Genomic DNA, 16,840 nt, shown 5'->3' with positions numbered 1-16,840 from the left:
AGATTAGTCAAGTATGATTTCCCCTTCATAAATCCATGCTGACTCTGACCTATCCTGTTACTACTATCCAGATGTGTCGTAATTTCATCCTTTATAATAGACTCCAGCATCTTTCCCACCACTGAGGTCAGATTAACTGCTCTATAATTTCCTGCTTTCTCTCTCCCACCTTTCTTAAAAAGTGGTACAACATTAGCCACCCTCCAATCCGCAGGAACTGATCCCGAATCTATCGAATTCTGGAAAATAAACACTAACGCATCCACGATTTCTCGAGCCACCTCCTTCAGTACCCTGGGATGTAGACAAACAGGCCCCGGGGACTTATCAACCTTCAGATCTTACAGTCTCTCCAACACCAAATCCTGGCAAATATAAATTCCCTTCAGTTCAGGTCCTTCAGCCACTGTTACCTCAGAGAGATTGCTTGTGTCTTCCCCAGTGAACACAGATCTGAAGTACCAATTCAATTTTTCTACCATTTCTTTGTTCCCCGTAATATATTCCCCTGTTTCTGTCTTCAAGGGCCCAATTTTAATCTTAACCATTTTTTTGCCTTGCACATACCTAAAAAAACATTTACTATCCTCCTTTATATTATTGGCCAGTTTACCTTGGTACCTCATTTTTTCTCTGCGTATTTCCTTCTTAGTAATCCTCTGTTGTTCTTTAAAAGCTTCCCAGTCCTCAGTTTTCCCACTTATCTTTGCTATGTTATACTTTTTCTCTTCTAACTTTATGCGTTTCTTAACTTCCCTCGTCAGCCACGGCCACCTATGCCTCCTCCTAGGATATTTCTTCCTTCCTTTTTGGAATGAACCTTCCCGATAGATTCACGACATCCTGTCACTGCCCCATCTACAACTGTCCCCCCTCTCAGATATGTAGCTCTGATTCCCACCCCCCCTGCCAAACTAGTTTAAACCCTCCCGAACCACACGAGCAAATCCCCCATCCAGGATATTTGTGCCCCTCCAGTTCAGGTGCAACCTGTCCTTCATGTACAGGTCCCACCTTCCCCAGAAGGTATCCCAGTGGTCTATGTATCTGAAGCCCTCCCTCCTGCACCAGCCTCGCAGCCACGTGTTAAGCTGCATTCGCTGACTGTTCTTCATCTCACTATCTCGTGGCACCGGTAGCAAATCTGAGATCACTACTCTACTCATCCTGTTCTTCAGCTTCCAACTTAACTCTCTGTGGTCACTTTTCAGATCCTCAATCCCTTTCCTGGCTATATTATTGGTGCCAATATGTACCACGACTTCTGGCTGCTCGCTCTCCCCTTCAGAATCCTGTAAACCCGTTCGTCGACATCCCAGACCCTGGCACCGGGGAGGCACCATACCTATCGGGAGTCCCGTTCCTGACCACAAGATCTCCTGTCAATCCGTCTAACTATTGAGTCCCCTACCACTAGCATTTTTCTATTTTTCCCCCTTCCATTCTGTGGCTCAGTGCCAGAGACCTGACATCTATGGCTTTCCCCTGGTAGGCCATCCCCACCAGCTGTATCCAAAACGGTATACTTATTGCTGAGGGGAACGGCCACAGGGGATTCCTGCTCTGACCATCGGTTCCCTTTCCTCTCCCTGACTATAACCCAGCTGTCCTTATCCTGTGTCTGAAGAGTGACCACCTCCCTGTACATCCTCTCAATTTCCCCCTCAGCCTCTCGGATGATCCGTAGTTCATCCAGTTCCCTAACTCTGTTTTTGAGGAGCTTGAGTTAGGTGAACTTACCGCAGATGTGGTCGGCAGGGGCATGTGAATTGTCTCTCACCTGCCACGTTGTGCAAGAGGAACATACAACTGCCCTAACATCCATATCCTGCGGCTCTGAAAGCCCACACAGGACTAAACAAGGAAGAGAAGAAAAGAAAAAAAAGTGAGAAAACCTGAAAACTTACCGAGTTTACAGACTCTTAGTAAGGTTAGAGGAAATGGGTGGGAGGGAGGCCCTATGGTGTAGGGTCTCGGGTTTAGATTTCACCAGCTTAAAATCTTCCCGGCAGTCTTCGTTTCTCTCCGCACTCTTTCCTCTCCGCTCTGTTCAAAAAATGTTGTTTTATACTCACCTTCCCAGCGGTCCTCCGCTCCTCCCTCTCACCTCTTGGCAAATTTGTACCAGCTTCCACCACTTCCTCTGGTAGCTTATTCCATACACCTGATCAGCTCCTGGAGATTTATCCACCTTTATGCATTTTAAGACATCCAGCACCACCACCTCTGTAATATGGACATTTTTCAAGAGGTCACAATCTATTTCCCCATATTTTGTTTTTCCATGTCCTTCTCCACAGTAAGCAGTGATGCAAAATACTCTTGTAATATTTCCCCAACATAGGATGCCTTGCTAATCTTTGAGGGGTCCTATTGTCTCCCTAGTAACCCTTTTGTCTTAATGTATTTATAAAATCTCTTTGGATTCTCCTTAACCCTATGCACCAAAGCTATCTCATGTTCCCTTTCTTCCCTTCTGATTTTCCTCTTAAGTATACTCCTACTGCCATTATGCTCTTCTCAGGGTTGACTCGATCCTTGCTGTCTATACCTGACATATACTTCCTTCTTTTTCTTAACTAAAACCTCAAATTCTCTAGTTATTCAGCATTCCCTACACATAGATAAGAGTTACAGGGAAGTAGTTACTCCTAGGCACAAAGAAAGCTGGGTGACTGTTCAAAGGGGGAAAAACACATTCAGTAGAGGGATCCCCTGTGGTCATTCCCCTGAAAAACATGTATACCGTTTTGGATACTGTTGAGGGGACGACTTACCAGGGGTATGCAGTGGGGCCCAGGTCTCTGGCACAGAGCCTATACCTGTTGTATAGAAGGGAGGGAGGGAGAATGTTAGTCATTGGGAGGCTTAGATAGAAGGTTTGTTGGGAGCGACACCACCTTATTAGCTTAAATCCTCCTAAGCAGCTCTAGCAAATCTCCCTACCAGTATATTAGTCCCCTTCCAATTCAGGTGCAATCCTTCCTTCCTTATAGGTCACTTCTACCCCAGAAGAGATTTCAATGATCCAAAAATGTGAATTCTTCTCCCCTGCACCAACTCCTCAACCACGCACTCATCTGCCCTATCCTCCTATTCCTACCCTCACTAGCTCGTAGCACTGTGTGTAATCCAGGTACTCTCGTGGACCACCTTTTTAAATTCATGCCTTACGTCCTATATTCTCCCTTCAGAATCTCATCCTTTTTCCTTCCTATGTTGAGTGCCAATGTGTCCCTGCTGGTCCCATTCCCCTTTGAGAATATTCCGCACTGTCTCAGAGATATCCTTGACCCTGGCATCAGGGAGGCAACACACCAGTCTGATTTCACGCTGTTGGCCACAGAAACATCTGTGTGTGCCTCTGACTAGAGAGTCCCCTGTCACCATCGATTACTTGGGACCTGACCTACCCCTTGTTTATTAGAGCCAGTCTTGGTATCAGAAACTTGACTGTTCATGCTACATTCCCCTGAGAGTTCATCACCCGCTACATTTTCAAAAACTGCATACTTGTTTGAGATGGGAGACATCTGAGCTCCTTGCCTCCCTTTCCTACCTTTCCTGGCGGTAACCCATCTACCTGACTGTATCTACAGTTTTTTTTCCCCTCCAGTAACTGCCATCCATCACATCCCCAGCTCCTGTAAATTTCTTAATGCCTAACTGCCGTTCCAACTGATCTGTGTGATCTGATAGGATTCGCAACCAAACACACTGCAGACATCATTATCAGTAACATGGAAATTTTCCCTAATCTTCCACTTGTCTGTTCCTGTGCTGTGAGCTCTCCCACACAGGTTCCTAAGGTCATCTGTGGATTTTGCTCTTTGTTAATTTTTCTTAGATGCACTCCGATGTCCAGAAATACTTGAACTCAAACAGCAAAGGCACTAACTGTGCCGATTGTTCAGGCAAGAGAAAGGGTACTTGAGTAGTTCTGTCGATTGAGCATCTTTAAACTTATTTGAACTGGAGTGGCTTGCCCTGCCATTTGAGGTGGCAGTTAAGAATCAGTCACATTATTGTGGATTTGGCATGTTGGCCAGACCAGAAACAAATAGCAGATTTCATTCTCATTACTTCAGTTAGGGCAACAGATCTGTTTTTGCAACAACTAATGATAGGTTCATGGTCACCATTACTGAGGATATCTCTCACTTCTAGATTTATGCATTGATTTAAGTTCAACCCACTGCCAGGGAGGGATTTGAACTCGTGTCTCCAGAGCATTAATTAGCTTGTGCTTCTGGATTGCGAGTCCAATGAAATATGCTAGCATTTCTTCATGTATTTTGGATTTCTTGCCAAGAAAGTGCAATTTTAAAATTACTTTATCTTTAAAACTAGGATGTTAAGCCTCAGACTTATAGGAATGCCTATGATATTCCTCGCCGGAGCTTGTTAGACCAATTAACAAGAATGAGATCAAATCTGCTGAAAACAACACAGAAACTGATCCGTGGGCAGGATGAAGGTAAGTTGAATGAGATTGGCATAACGTTGCAAATGCATGGCAGCAGATATATTCAATTTTCCATATCAGCTAATGGCAAAGAAAACTTTTGATGATCATCTTGTGCTGGAGATGTGAAGGATAAGAAGCCAAACTTGTCACAATTTCTGTGAATGAGGGCATCTCTGACCATTCGTTCATTTCTGGAATGTGGACTTTGCTGAGCCACCATTTAATACTCATCCCTAGTTGACCTTGAAAAGATCCATTTGGTGTAGGTACACCTCATTCTCTAGTGCAAGCTTACCTCTTACTCCGCTTTTGCCTTCGAGACATTTTAGCAATTTGACACAACTGAGTGGCTCACTGGGCAGTTAAGTGCCAACCATCTCATTGTTGTGGGTATGGAGTTACGTGTCGGTAAACCAGGGTAGGGTGGTAGATTTCTACCCATAAAGGACTGAATAAACTAGATTGGTTTTTACAACAACTAGCAGTGCTTTCATGGTTGTCGTCAGAATTTTAATTCCAGATTTTAAAAAAAATTTCAAGTTTTTTTTATGAAACATGTGCACACACACCTCATGCACACACTTGTAAATATGCCTATACGCTTACACACACATCTCATCATCTCTAGTGCTGTTCTAATAAAATTCCCAAGACCTGAAAATGAATGAATTATTTAAAGTAATCAGATTGTTATTTTACTTAGTATCAAAAGTATTAATATTAAATAAAAACAAAGAATGCTGGAAAAACTCAGCAGTTCTGGCAGCACCTGTGGAGAGAAAGCACAGTTAATGTCTCGAGTCTTGTGCAACTCTTCTTCAGAACTGAGGGGTTTTGGAGGCAGAGGAGGAGCAAGATGCAGGTGGTGTAGAGGCCCAATATTTTGTACTGGGTCTCTATATCATCTACCCTCTTGCTCTGCCTCTGTCAAAAGTATAAAGACAAACCTGTTTCCATCACTTTTCAGTTCTGAAGAAGTCTCATGCTGTACTTGAAACATTAGCTATGTCTCTTTGTCCATCTATGCTGCCAATCTTGCTGAATTTCTCCAGTGCTGTGTGTTTATTTCAACTTTTGCTCTTATTAAATGTTTTTCCATGCAACTACCAGACATGTGAAGTAATAATTGCACAACATAGATCTGTTGGAGCTAATGCCCAGCTTTCCTTTCATTGCAGATTATCTGCACAGTATTCCTGTGGCACAGATGGGTAATTATCAAGAATACCTGAAACTTATGCCATCGCCTCTTCGTGAGATTGATCCAGACCAACCCAAACGGCTCCATACGTTCGGCAATCCATTCAAGCAGGACAAGAAAGTAGGTAGCTGGCAGCATTGTAGCAGCAGGATACTTTGCAAGTTTGAGTTTTTATCAGTGTTAGACGGTACACGTGATGAGCAACCTTGTAGGCAATGAAATTGGATTTCAAGCTATAGTGCAGTGATCTCATATAGAGTGTTTAAGCCTGAGTGGGCACTGAACATGTAACTGATGAGAAATGTTGATCATGAACTGTCATTGCAGACACTGGTGTAGCCTGCAGTGTGTGTACGTACCTATCAAATATTAACTGGTTTTGACTGACAGCAACATTTTAATAACCTGTCTAGGACAACATACAATTACACTGCACCATTAACATCACAGACATTTCAAGGTGACCTATAAAACAGAGCAAGAATTAGAAATGGTGAGCAAATGCATGGCCATAATAGGAGTAAGCAGTTGGTGTTGAAGACTGGAGCACAAATTCGATGGATTGGAAACCGCTCCATTGGGTTGGTGAACTGGAAGGAAGGATTGGGTGGGGACTGCATAGAATTCAGAATGGAAGGGCAGTGAGTATAAGTGGGGTTGCAGGCTGATATGTTTAAATTTTACATTTAAAAGATGCAGTTCATTTTTTTTTTCACACTTTGTATCAAGCTTGAGCTGCCCTGCCTTTTCAGAATGCTGTCGCTTACACTTTGGCCTCTGATGAATGCCTGCAGAATAGCACATTACAGCAGAGTGGGCAGAAACCAAACTGACCACTTATCATTTTGATACGGGGATTTGAACACCTTTGATCAGAGTTGTTTCAGTGCAGAAGGAGATCAGTAGCTCCAGTATATCTGCACTGGCTCTTCAACCAACGAGCATCATTGCCTACTGCCAGCTCTTGTTTTTTTTTCTCTCCCCAACCGCCTCCACACCATTTATACCCAATAGTTATCCAGTGCCCTCTTGAAAGCCTGAATTGAATCTGCTTCCACTATGTTATCAGACAGGGCAGTGCAGTCCATACCCTAATTATTTGCTGAGTGAAACATTTTTTCCTTTTATCACCCTTGTTTCTTTTGCATATCACTTTAAACCTGTGACCTCCTGTTCTTTCCTTTTACAAACAGGAACAACTTCTTCCCTATCTACTCTGTCCAGATGCTCATGATTTTGAAAACCTCTATCACATCTCTGAGCCACCTTCTGCCCAAAGAGGACAGCTCCTAATTTAATCTATCCTCATCACTGAAGTTTCTCATTCCTAGAATCATTCTTATAAATCTCTTTTGCACTGTTTCGGGTGCATTCGCATCTTTCATGTATTGTGGTGCTAACTTTCCAGCTGAGATCTGATAGGTTAAAAAAAAAACCTAAGGATGCTGGAAATTAGAAACAAAATATGACCAGTATCTAGTACAATGTCAATGCCACCTCCATTTATACTCCTTATGCTTTATTAACTCCTCTCTCCACCTCTCCTGTCATCTCCAATAATCTGTGAATATATATGCCCAGGTCCCTTTTCTTCTGCATCCCCTTTAGAATTATATCCTCATTTTATATTGTCTGTCAGTGTTCTTCCTTTCAAAATGCGTTACTTCAAATTTCTCTGCACCTGCCAAACATCTGTCCACTTCCTCACGTTGTCAGTGACCTTTTGGAGTTACACATGTCCTTTTCACAGTTTACAATTCTCCCAAGTTTTGAGTTATAATGCTTCTTTTGTGTTTGTTTTTTGTATAATCAGGGAATGATGATAGATGAGGCGGATGAGTTTGTGGCAGGACCACAGAACAAGGTGAAACGGCCTGGCGAATGCAATACACCTGGATCACTGAAGAGAAGGCGTAGTATGTCACCATTACTACGGCGACCTCAGACTCCACCTATCATCAATCACACTGGAGGAAAGGGGCCTCCTTCATCTCCAAGTCCAGGAGCTCAATCCCAGCCCAATATTGTAAAGCATGTCACAGTCCATAAAGGTAAAGATGCTGCCATCATTACAGCGTTACACCATTAACGTCTTTGATTCTCACAGATCATGAGATTTTACATGCTAGTGATGGAGGTACTGGATGTTTGGTACTGTATCTACAAATATCCAATCACTCTACCATCAGTGCTCAGTAGCAGTATCTTGGTATCTACAGCATGCACTGCAGAAATTCACCAAGGCTATGTATAGCACATTCCAAACTTGCAGCCACTTCTATCAAGAAGGAATAGGTAGCAAACACATGGTAACATCACCACCTGCAAGTTCCCTTCCAAGCCACTCACCATCCAGACTTGGAAAGATATCGCTGTTCCTTCAGTGTTGCTGGGTCAAAATCCTGGAATTCCCTTCCTAATGCCATTGTGGGTCAACCCACAGCACAGGGACTGCAGATATTCAAGAAAGCAGCTCACCCTCACCTTCTCAAGGGCAACTATGAATGGGCAATAAATATTGCCCAGTGAAGCCCATGACCCATAGTGAATAAATAAATATTAAATGACTAGATTGGTATGATCCCATGTGTCTGCTGCCCTTGACTGTCTACATGGAAGTGGTCATGGGCTTGGATGATGCTGTCGTAGATTCTTTCGTGAATTTCTGCAGTGTATCCTGTAAATACTGCTACTACTGAGCATTGGTGCTGGAAGGAGTGATGCTTGTGGATGTGGTGCCAATCAAGTGGGTTGCTTTATCCTGGATAGTGTCAAGCTTCTTGAGTGTTGTTTGAGCTGCACCAAATTAGGGGGAGTGGGGAGTATTCCATCACACTCTTCAGTTGTGTCTTGAAGATGATGGATAGGCTTTGAGGAGTCAGGAGGTGAGTTACTCTCCTCAGTATTCCTTGCCTCTGACCTGCTTTTGCAGTCACTGTGTTTGTATGGTAAGTCCAGTTACATTTCTGGCCTTTGGTAACCCCCAGGAGGTTGATAGTGGGGGATTCAGTGATGATCACACCATTGAGTGTCAAAGGGCAGTGTTTAGATTTGTTTCTTAGTGGAGATGGTTATTGCCTTGCATTTGTGTGCTTTGAATGTTACTTGTCAGCCCAAGCTGAATATTGTCCAGGTCTTGTTGCATTTCAACATTGTCTGCTTCAGTATCTGAGGAGTTGTGAATGATGCTGAACGTTATGAATCATTAGCAAACATCGCTATTTATGATCTTCGGGTGGCGGGAAGGTCCAAATGATGAAGCAGCTGAAGATGGTTGAGCCTAGGACACTACCCTGAGGAACTCCTGCAGAGATGTCCTGAAGCCGAGAGGACTTGACATTCTACAACCACAACCTTTTTCCTATGTGCCAGGAATGACTCCTACCAGTGAAGAACTTGCCCCTGATTCCCATTGTTTCTAGTTTTCCTCGGGTTCTTTGCTGATACACTCAGTTGAAAGTAGTCTTGATGGCAAGGGCTGTCACTCTCTGCTCAGCTCTTTTCAGCTGTTTTTCATGCTTGAACTAAAGTAGTGATGAGGTCTGAGTGGCCCTGACAAAACCCAAACTGGACATCAGTAAGCAAGTTATTGCTGCTTGATAGCACTATTGATGAAACCTTCCATCACTTTACTGATGATTGATGGTAGATTGATGATTGACAGTGGACTGATGGTAATTGGCTGTGTTGAATTTGTCCTGCTTTTTGTGTGCAGGAAATAGCTGGGCAAAATAGTGGGTGGCACAGTGGTTAGCACTGCTGCCTCTCAGCGCCAGAGACCCGGGTTCAATTCCTGCCTCAGGCAACCGTCTGTGTGGAGTTTGCACATTCTCCCCGTGTCTGTGTGGGTTTCCTCTGGGTGCTCCGGTTTCCTCCCACAGTCCAAAGATGTGCAAGTTAGGTGAATTGGCCATGCTAAATTTCCCATAGTGTTAGGTGAAGTGGTAAATGTAGGGGAATGGGTCTGGGTGGGTTGCTCTTTGGAGGGTCGGTGTGGACCTGTTGGGCTGAAGGGCCTGTTTCCATACTGTAAGTAATCTAAATCTAAATTTTCTACATTGGTGAGTCGATGGTAGTATTGTAGCTGGACTGGAACACCTTGGCTAGGGGAGCGACAAATTCTGCAACACATGTCTTCTGTGCTGTTGCTGGAATGTTGTCAGGGCCCATAGCCTTTGCGGTATCCGGTGTCTCCAACCGATTCTTCTTGTCACATGGAGTTAATTAAATTGGCTGAAGACTGGTTTCTGTGATGCTCGGGACTACTGGAAGATTCCAAGATGGATCATCAACTGGATATTTATGGCTGAAGATTGCTGCAAATCTTTTGCACTGATATGCTGGAGCTTAGATCTGATCTATTGGTTGTGGGATTGCTTAGCTCTGTCTTTCACTTGCTGCTCATGCTGTTTGGCAGCTTCACCAGGCTGAGACCTCCTTTTTAGGTATATCTGGTGCTGCTCCATGCATTCCCTCCATTGATCCAGGGTTGATGCCCTGATTTGATGGAAATGATTGAGTGAGGGATATGCTGGTCCATGAGGTTGCAAATTCTGTAGCTGTTGATGGCGCATAGTGCTTCATGGATGCCTAGTCTTGGGTTGCGAGATCAGTTCAACGTCTGTCCCATTTGTCATGGTTTGTTATCGCAAAACACACGTTGTGTAGTCTCAATGTGAAAGCAGGACTTCATTTGGGATAGTCAGCATGGCTTTATGTGAGGGCAGGTCTTATCTCATAAACTTAATCGAGTACATTGAGGAAGTAACAAAGCTGATCTTTGAATGTAGAGTAGTGGAGTTTGTCTGCATGAACTTTACTAAAACATTTGACAAAATCCATCATGGTAGGCTGGCCCAGAAGATTAAGTCACATGGGATCCATGGTAAGTTGGATACAAAATTGGCTTGGCCATAGAAGACAGCTGGTAGCTGTGGAGGCGCATCTTTTTGATTGGAGGTCTGTGACCAGTGGTGTTCCACAAGGATCGGTGCTGGGACCTCTTGTTCATATATATTATACATATGATTTGGATGGAAGCTTAATGGGGTAGTGAATAATGAGGAAGGTTATCAAAGGATACAGCAGGATACTGACTTGTTAGAGAATGGAGAGATGGTTCATGGAGTTTAATCCAGACAGGTGTGAGGTGCTGTATTTTGAGGGTCAAATGAAGCAGCAAAGTATACAGTAAATGGCAGGATGCTTAGCATTGATAGACAGAGGGATCTTGGGATGCAAGTCCATAATTCCTTGAAAGTAGCAACCCAAATGGATGAGATGGTAAAAAATGATGTACTTGCTTCATCAATTTGGGCACTGAGTATAAAAGTTGACAAGTCATTTTACAACTGTATAAAACTTCAGACAACGTATAGAGTTCTGTGTGCAGTTCTGGTCACCACACCACCAGAAGAGTGTGGAGGCTTTGAAGAAGGTGCAAAAGAGTTTTACTAGGATGTTGCCTGGATTGGTGTGTATTAGCTATAAGTGGGTGCTGGACAGCTTGTTTTTGCAAGAGAGTCAGAGGCTGAAGGGACCTGATAGAAATATATAAAATGGTGAGAGGCATGGATGGGGTAGATAGTCAGTCTTTTTCCCAGGATGAAAATGAAACATCAGGAGGCATAGGTTTAAGGTGAGACGACAGAAGTTGAAAGCAGATTTACAAGTAAAGTTGTTAATACAGAGGGTGGTAGGTGCCTGGAACATGCTGCCAGAGAAGGTGGTAGAAGCAGAGATGATAGCAGTATTTAAGAGGCACTTAGACACACACACAGTCAGGGAATAGGGGGATATGGACCAAGTGCAGGCAGTTGGGATTAGTTTAGAATGGAATCATGGTGAGCTGAAGGGGCCTGTTGCTTTTTTGTGTTATTTACTTTGTTATTGTTGTAGTAACTGCTGAAAACTTTTACTTTTATTTTTCTTTCACATTTAGATATGAATAGCATTCCATTGGTCGATGTGAGTGGAGAGAAGAGGATGGATGACTGGCAACCATCAGAGAGATTAGCTGAAGATGTCCCAGTAACGTCTCCAACAGAGGGACCTGCGTCAACATCCTCTCCTGCAATGGAAAACCTGTTGCCCAGTGACTTTCAGGCTGTCTCTGAGCTCAATCATGTGGCTGAGGATGTACTTGATCATAAGCTTGGGACAGATACAGTTATGAGAGACTCGGTGGAGAGCCCATCTGAGACTGATGATGAAACAGATGTGGCAGTAGAAAACAATCCAGGCTTATCCTTTGCTGTGTCTGACAGATTGCAAGTTCACCCAGTGGTGGAGGGTAACAATGCTGAACTCAGGATTAGAGTCATGAAGGAGATTCGCAAACCTGGTCGAAGTAAGGGTCTTTCTTGTAGTCATTAGTAATGCTATAGACAGATCTGTTCCAAAAGCTGTTGACTAGCATCACTTGCTTCTATTCATTCCAAGGGAGTTGTGATTGGGGTGAGGGAGAGATTTTAATAACAGAGCAGTACAGCACAGTACAGGTCCTTCGGTCCATGATGTTCTGCTGAGCATTTATCTTAATCTAAGATCAACCTAACCTACACACTCCTCAATTTACTGCTGTCCATGTGCTTGTCCAGCAGTCACTTAAATATCCCTAATGTTTCTGACTCTACTGTCATCGCTGGCAGTGTATTTCTCACACACACTTCTCTGCATAAAAAACTACCTCTGACATCTCCCCTATAACTTCCTCCAGTCACCTTAAAATTATGACCCCTTGTTACAGTCATTTCTGCTCTGGGGAAAAGTCTCTGGCTATCTACTCTATGCCTGTCATTACCTTGTACACCTCTATCAAGTCACCCCTCTTCCTTCTCTCCAAAAAAGCCCGGCTCACTCAACCTCTCTTCATAAGACAAGCCCTCCAATCCAGGCAACATTCTGGTAAATGTCCTCTGCACTCTCTCTACAGTATCTACATCCTTCCTACAATTTATCCAGGTTGAACTCCATCTGCCACTTCTCAGTCCAGCTCTGCATCCTGTCAATGTCTTGTAGCCTGCAACAGCCCTCGACACTGTCTACAACACCCCCGGCAAACTTACTAACCCACCCTTCCACTTCTTCATCCAAGTCATTTATTAAAAACTACAAACAGCAGAGGGCCAAGAACAGATCCCTGCAGAACACCACTGGTCACTGACTTTCAGGTGGAATACTTTCCATCCACTACCACTCACTGTCGTCTTTCGGCCAGCCAATTCTGTATCCAGACAGCCAAATTTCCCTGTATCCCATACCTCCTAACTTTCTGAATGAACCTACTGTGGGGAACCTTATCAAATGCCTTACTGAAATCCGTATTCACCACATCCATTGCTTGACTTCGTCAACTAGGATAAATAGACAAAGTCTCTTCCCTGGGGTTGGGGAGTCCAGAACTAGAGAGCATAGGTTTAGGGTGAGAGGGGAAAGATATAAAAGAGACCTAAGGGGCAACTTTTTCACACAGGATGGTACGTGTATGGAATGAGCTGCCAGAGGAAGTGGTGGAGGCTGGTACAATTGCAACATTTAAGAGGCATTTGGATATGATATGGGCCGGGTGCTGGCAGGTGGGACTAGATTGGGTTGGGATACCTGGTCGGCATGGACAGGTTGGACCAAAGGGTCTGTTTCCATGCTGTACATCTCTATGACTATGACTCTATAACTTGTCTCGTCACATCCTTAAAGAACTCGATAAGACTTGAGGCATAAGCATGAGAAATATGTTGGGGTTGCATTTATCAGACAAAAATAACAGAAATTAAATCATATGTCCTTAGGGACCAGAGAGATGCTGTGACCGGTTTAGGGTGAGAGGGGAAAGATATAAAAGAGACCTATGGGGCAACTTTTTCCACACAGAGGGTGGTACGTGTATGGAATGAGCTGCCAGAGGAAGTGGTGGAGGCTGGTACAATTGCAACATTTAAGAGGCATTTGGATGGGTATATGAATGGGAAGGGTTTGGAGGGATATGGGCCGGGTGCTGGCAGGTGGGACTAGATTGGGTTGGGATACCTGGTCGGCATGGACGGGTTGGACCAAAGGGTCTGTGTCCATGCTGTACATCTCTATGACTATGACTATGACTATAACTTGTCTCGTCACATCCTTAAAGAACTCGATAAGACTTGAGGCATAAGCAAACTGTTTTTCCAAATAGTCATTAATCCTATCTCTCAAAATCCTTTCCAGTAACTTGCTTACCACAGATGTAAGACTGACTGATCTGTAATTGTCAAGAATTTCCCTGTTCCCTTTCGAGAACAGAGGAACAACTTTCGCCACCTTCCAGTCATCCGGTACTACTCCCGTGGAGAGTGAGGATCGAAAGATCATCGCAAGATGCTCATCAATCTCATTCCTCGCTTCCCATAGTAACTTTGGATATATCTGGTCCAGCCCTGGGGGATTATTTATCTTGATGCTTCCCAGAATTTCTAGCACATTCACTTTCTTCATTTCAATCTGGTTCAAGTCTATTAACCTGGTCCATGGTGTTCTCACTATCAACAAGGTCCCTCTCTCTAGTGAATACTGAAGCAAAAAACTCATTTCGGGCCTCCCCTACTTCTTCAGACTCCAGGCACAAGTTCACTCCACTGTCCCTGATCAGCCCTACCCGCTCTCTGATCATTCTCTTAATCCTCATTTAAGTATAGAATGCTTTTAGGTTTTCCCTAATCCTTCCTGTTAGAGAATGCAAGGGCAGTCAGTTCAAGCAGTGTATTCTGAAGCCACAATTATACCAAAGTAAATTTTAAGCTAACAGAATCAAAATAAGCATGAGAAATATGTTGGGGTTGCATTTATCAGACAAAAATAACAGAAATTAAATCATATGTCTTTAGGGACCAGAGAGATGCTGTAACCCGTAGACACTATTTCTGTCTGAATGTATTACACCCATGTCCCTGTGAACAGTGCCCTTCTAGAAACAGAAAGTCAGTGCAGGCGTAGATGGCCAGCTCTTTGACCAGCTCCACCATTCAATATGATGCTGGCTGGTCATCCAATTCTGTACACTGTTCCTACTTTCTCCCCATACCTCTGTGAACCCTTTAGCCTGAAGTACAATATTTATCTCCTTCTGGAAAGTATTCAGTGTTGTGGCCTCAGCAGCATTCTGTGGCAGAGAATTCCACAGGCTCACCACTTTCTGGGTGAAGACATTTTTCCTCATCTCAGTTATAAATAGCCTACAGTATTTCCTTAAACTGTGACCCCCCTAGTTCTGAACTCCCCATTCATCAGGAATATCCTTCATGCGTTTACCCTGTCTAATCCTGTTAGAATTTCATAGGTTTCTATTAGATCCCCCCTCATTCTTCTAAACTCCAGTGAATACAGCCCTAACCAATCCAGTCTCTGTTCATATGTCCATCCTGCCATTCCAGGATTCAGTCTGGTAAGCCTTCACTGCACTCTGTCCACAGCCAGAACATCCTCCTTCAGATGAGAAGACCAAAACTGCACACAGTACTCCACAGATCGAATCATAGCATTCCTACAGTGTGGGAGCAGGCCATTAGGCCCATTGAGTCCACATCAACATTCTGAAAGATGCCCAACTCCGACCCACCCTCCTTCCCTATCCCTGTAACTCTGCATTTCCCATGGCTAATCCACCTACGCCTGCCCATCCCTGGACATTATGGGCAATTTAAGACCAGAAGACATAGGAGTGGAACTAAGGCCATTTGGCCCATCGAGTCCACTCCACCATTTTATCATGGCTGATGGGCATTTTCAACTCCACTTACCCACACTCTCTCCATATCCCTTAATTCCTTGCGAGATTAAGAATTTATCAGTCTCTGCCTTGAAGACGTTTAAAGTCCCGGCCTCCACTGCGCTCCATGGCAGTGAATTCCACAGGCCCACCACTCTCTGGCTGAAGAAATGTCTCCTCATTTCTGTTCTAAATTGACACCCCCTAATTCTAAGGCTATACCCACAGGTCCTAGTCACAAATTCCCAGAGTCCACCTTTTCTAAGCCATGCATTATCTTGTAAGTTTCTATTAGATCTCCTATCAACCTTCTAAACTCTAATGAATACAATCCCAGGATCCTCAGCTGTTCATTCTATGTTAGGCCTACCATTCCAGGGATCATCAGTGTGAATCTCCGCTGGACAATTTAGTATAGCCAGTCCACCTAACCTGCACATCTTTCAACTCTCAATGCCCTATACAGTTGCATCAAGACTTTCCTGCTGCTGTACTGGAATCCCCTCGCTAGGAAGGCCAACTTTCTTCACCTGCTTAACTTTCAGCAGTTAGTGTATGAGACACCCAGTTCTCATTGCTCCTCCCCCTTTCCTAGTCTGTGGTCATTTAGATAAAAATCCATCTTCCTATTTTTGGTACAAAATAGATAAAGTAACATTTATCCACATAATACTTCATCTGCCATGCTTCTGCCCACTCACTCAACTTGTCCAAATCACACCACAGTATCTCTGCTGCATTCTCATAATTCACCCTTCCATCCACCTTTGTCATCTGCAAATTTGGAGATATTACGTTTAGTTCCTTCATCTAAATTAATAATATCTAAATTAATTAATATTATTAATTAATTAATTTAGGGTGACAGTGGTTAGCACTGCTGCCTCACAGCGTCAGAGACCCGGGTTCAATTCCCACCTCAGGCAACTGTCTGTGTGGAGTTTACACATTCTCCCTGTGTCTGTGTGGGTTTCCTCCGGGTGCTCCGGTTTCCTCCCACAGTCCAAAAATGTGCAGGTTAGGTGAATTGGCCATGCTAAATTGCCCGTAGTGTTTGGTGAAGGGGTAAATGTAAGGGTGGGTTGCTCTTCAGAGGGTCAGTGTGGACTTGTTGAGCTGAAGGGCCTGTTTCCACACTGTAAGTAATCTAATCTAATCTATTGTGAATAGCTGGAGTCCAAGCACCGGTCCCTCCAGTATCCAACTAGTCACTGCCAATCACTCAAAGTGACCCATATATTCTTACTCATTCTGTTCTGTGTGCATGCAATTCTCAGTTCCTTGTCAGTATTACACCCACAATGTGCTTTAATTGTGTGATAATCTTTCACGTGGGATCTTATAAATTGCCTTCTGAAACTCCAGGTAAACTACATCCACTGGTTTTCCCTTACAGCTCTACTAATGACATCCTTGAAAAATTCTACTA

The 16,840-nt window shown here is 43.8% G+C and overlaps 1 protein-coding gene across 1 annotated transcript in view; it reads left to right on the top strand.

Moving 5' to 3' along the window:
• LOC122561997 (integrator complex subunit 6-like) overlaps nt 1-16,840 on the top strand; it is a 51,387-nt gene that overhangs the window by 23,746 nt on the left and 10,801 nt on the right. The window contains exons 5-8 of the mRNA XM_043714364.1: nt 4,351-4,477; nt 5,647-5,789; nt 7,483-7,720; nt 11,611-12,018. Of these exons, the coding sequence (XP_043570299.1) occupies nt 4,351-4,477; nt 5,647-5,789; nt 7,483-7,720; nt 11,611-12,018 (916 nt within the window). The remainder of the gene's footprint in view (nt 1-4,350; nt 4,478-5,646; nt 5,790-7,482; nt 7,721-11,610; nt 12,019-16,840) is intronic.

The sequence above is a fragment of the Chiloscyllium plagiosum genome, chromosome 24 (genome assembly GCF_004010195.1).
Source record: "Chiloscyllium plagiosum isolate BGI_BamShark_2017 chromosome 24, ASM401019v2, whole genome shotgun sequence".
In the NCBI taxonomy this organism is placed as follows: Eukaryota; Metazoa; Chordata; class Chondrichthyes; order Orectolobiformes; family Hemiscylliidae; genus Chiloscyllium; species Chiloscyllium plagiosum.
The sequence above is the reverse complement of the archived record's forward strand: the minus strand, read 5'-3'. Positions and strand labels throughout refer to the sequence as shown.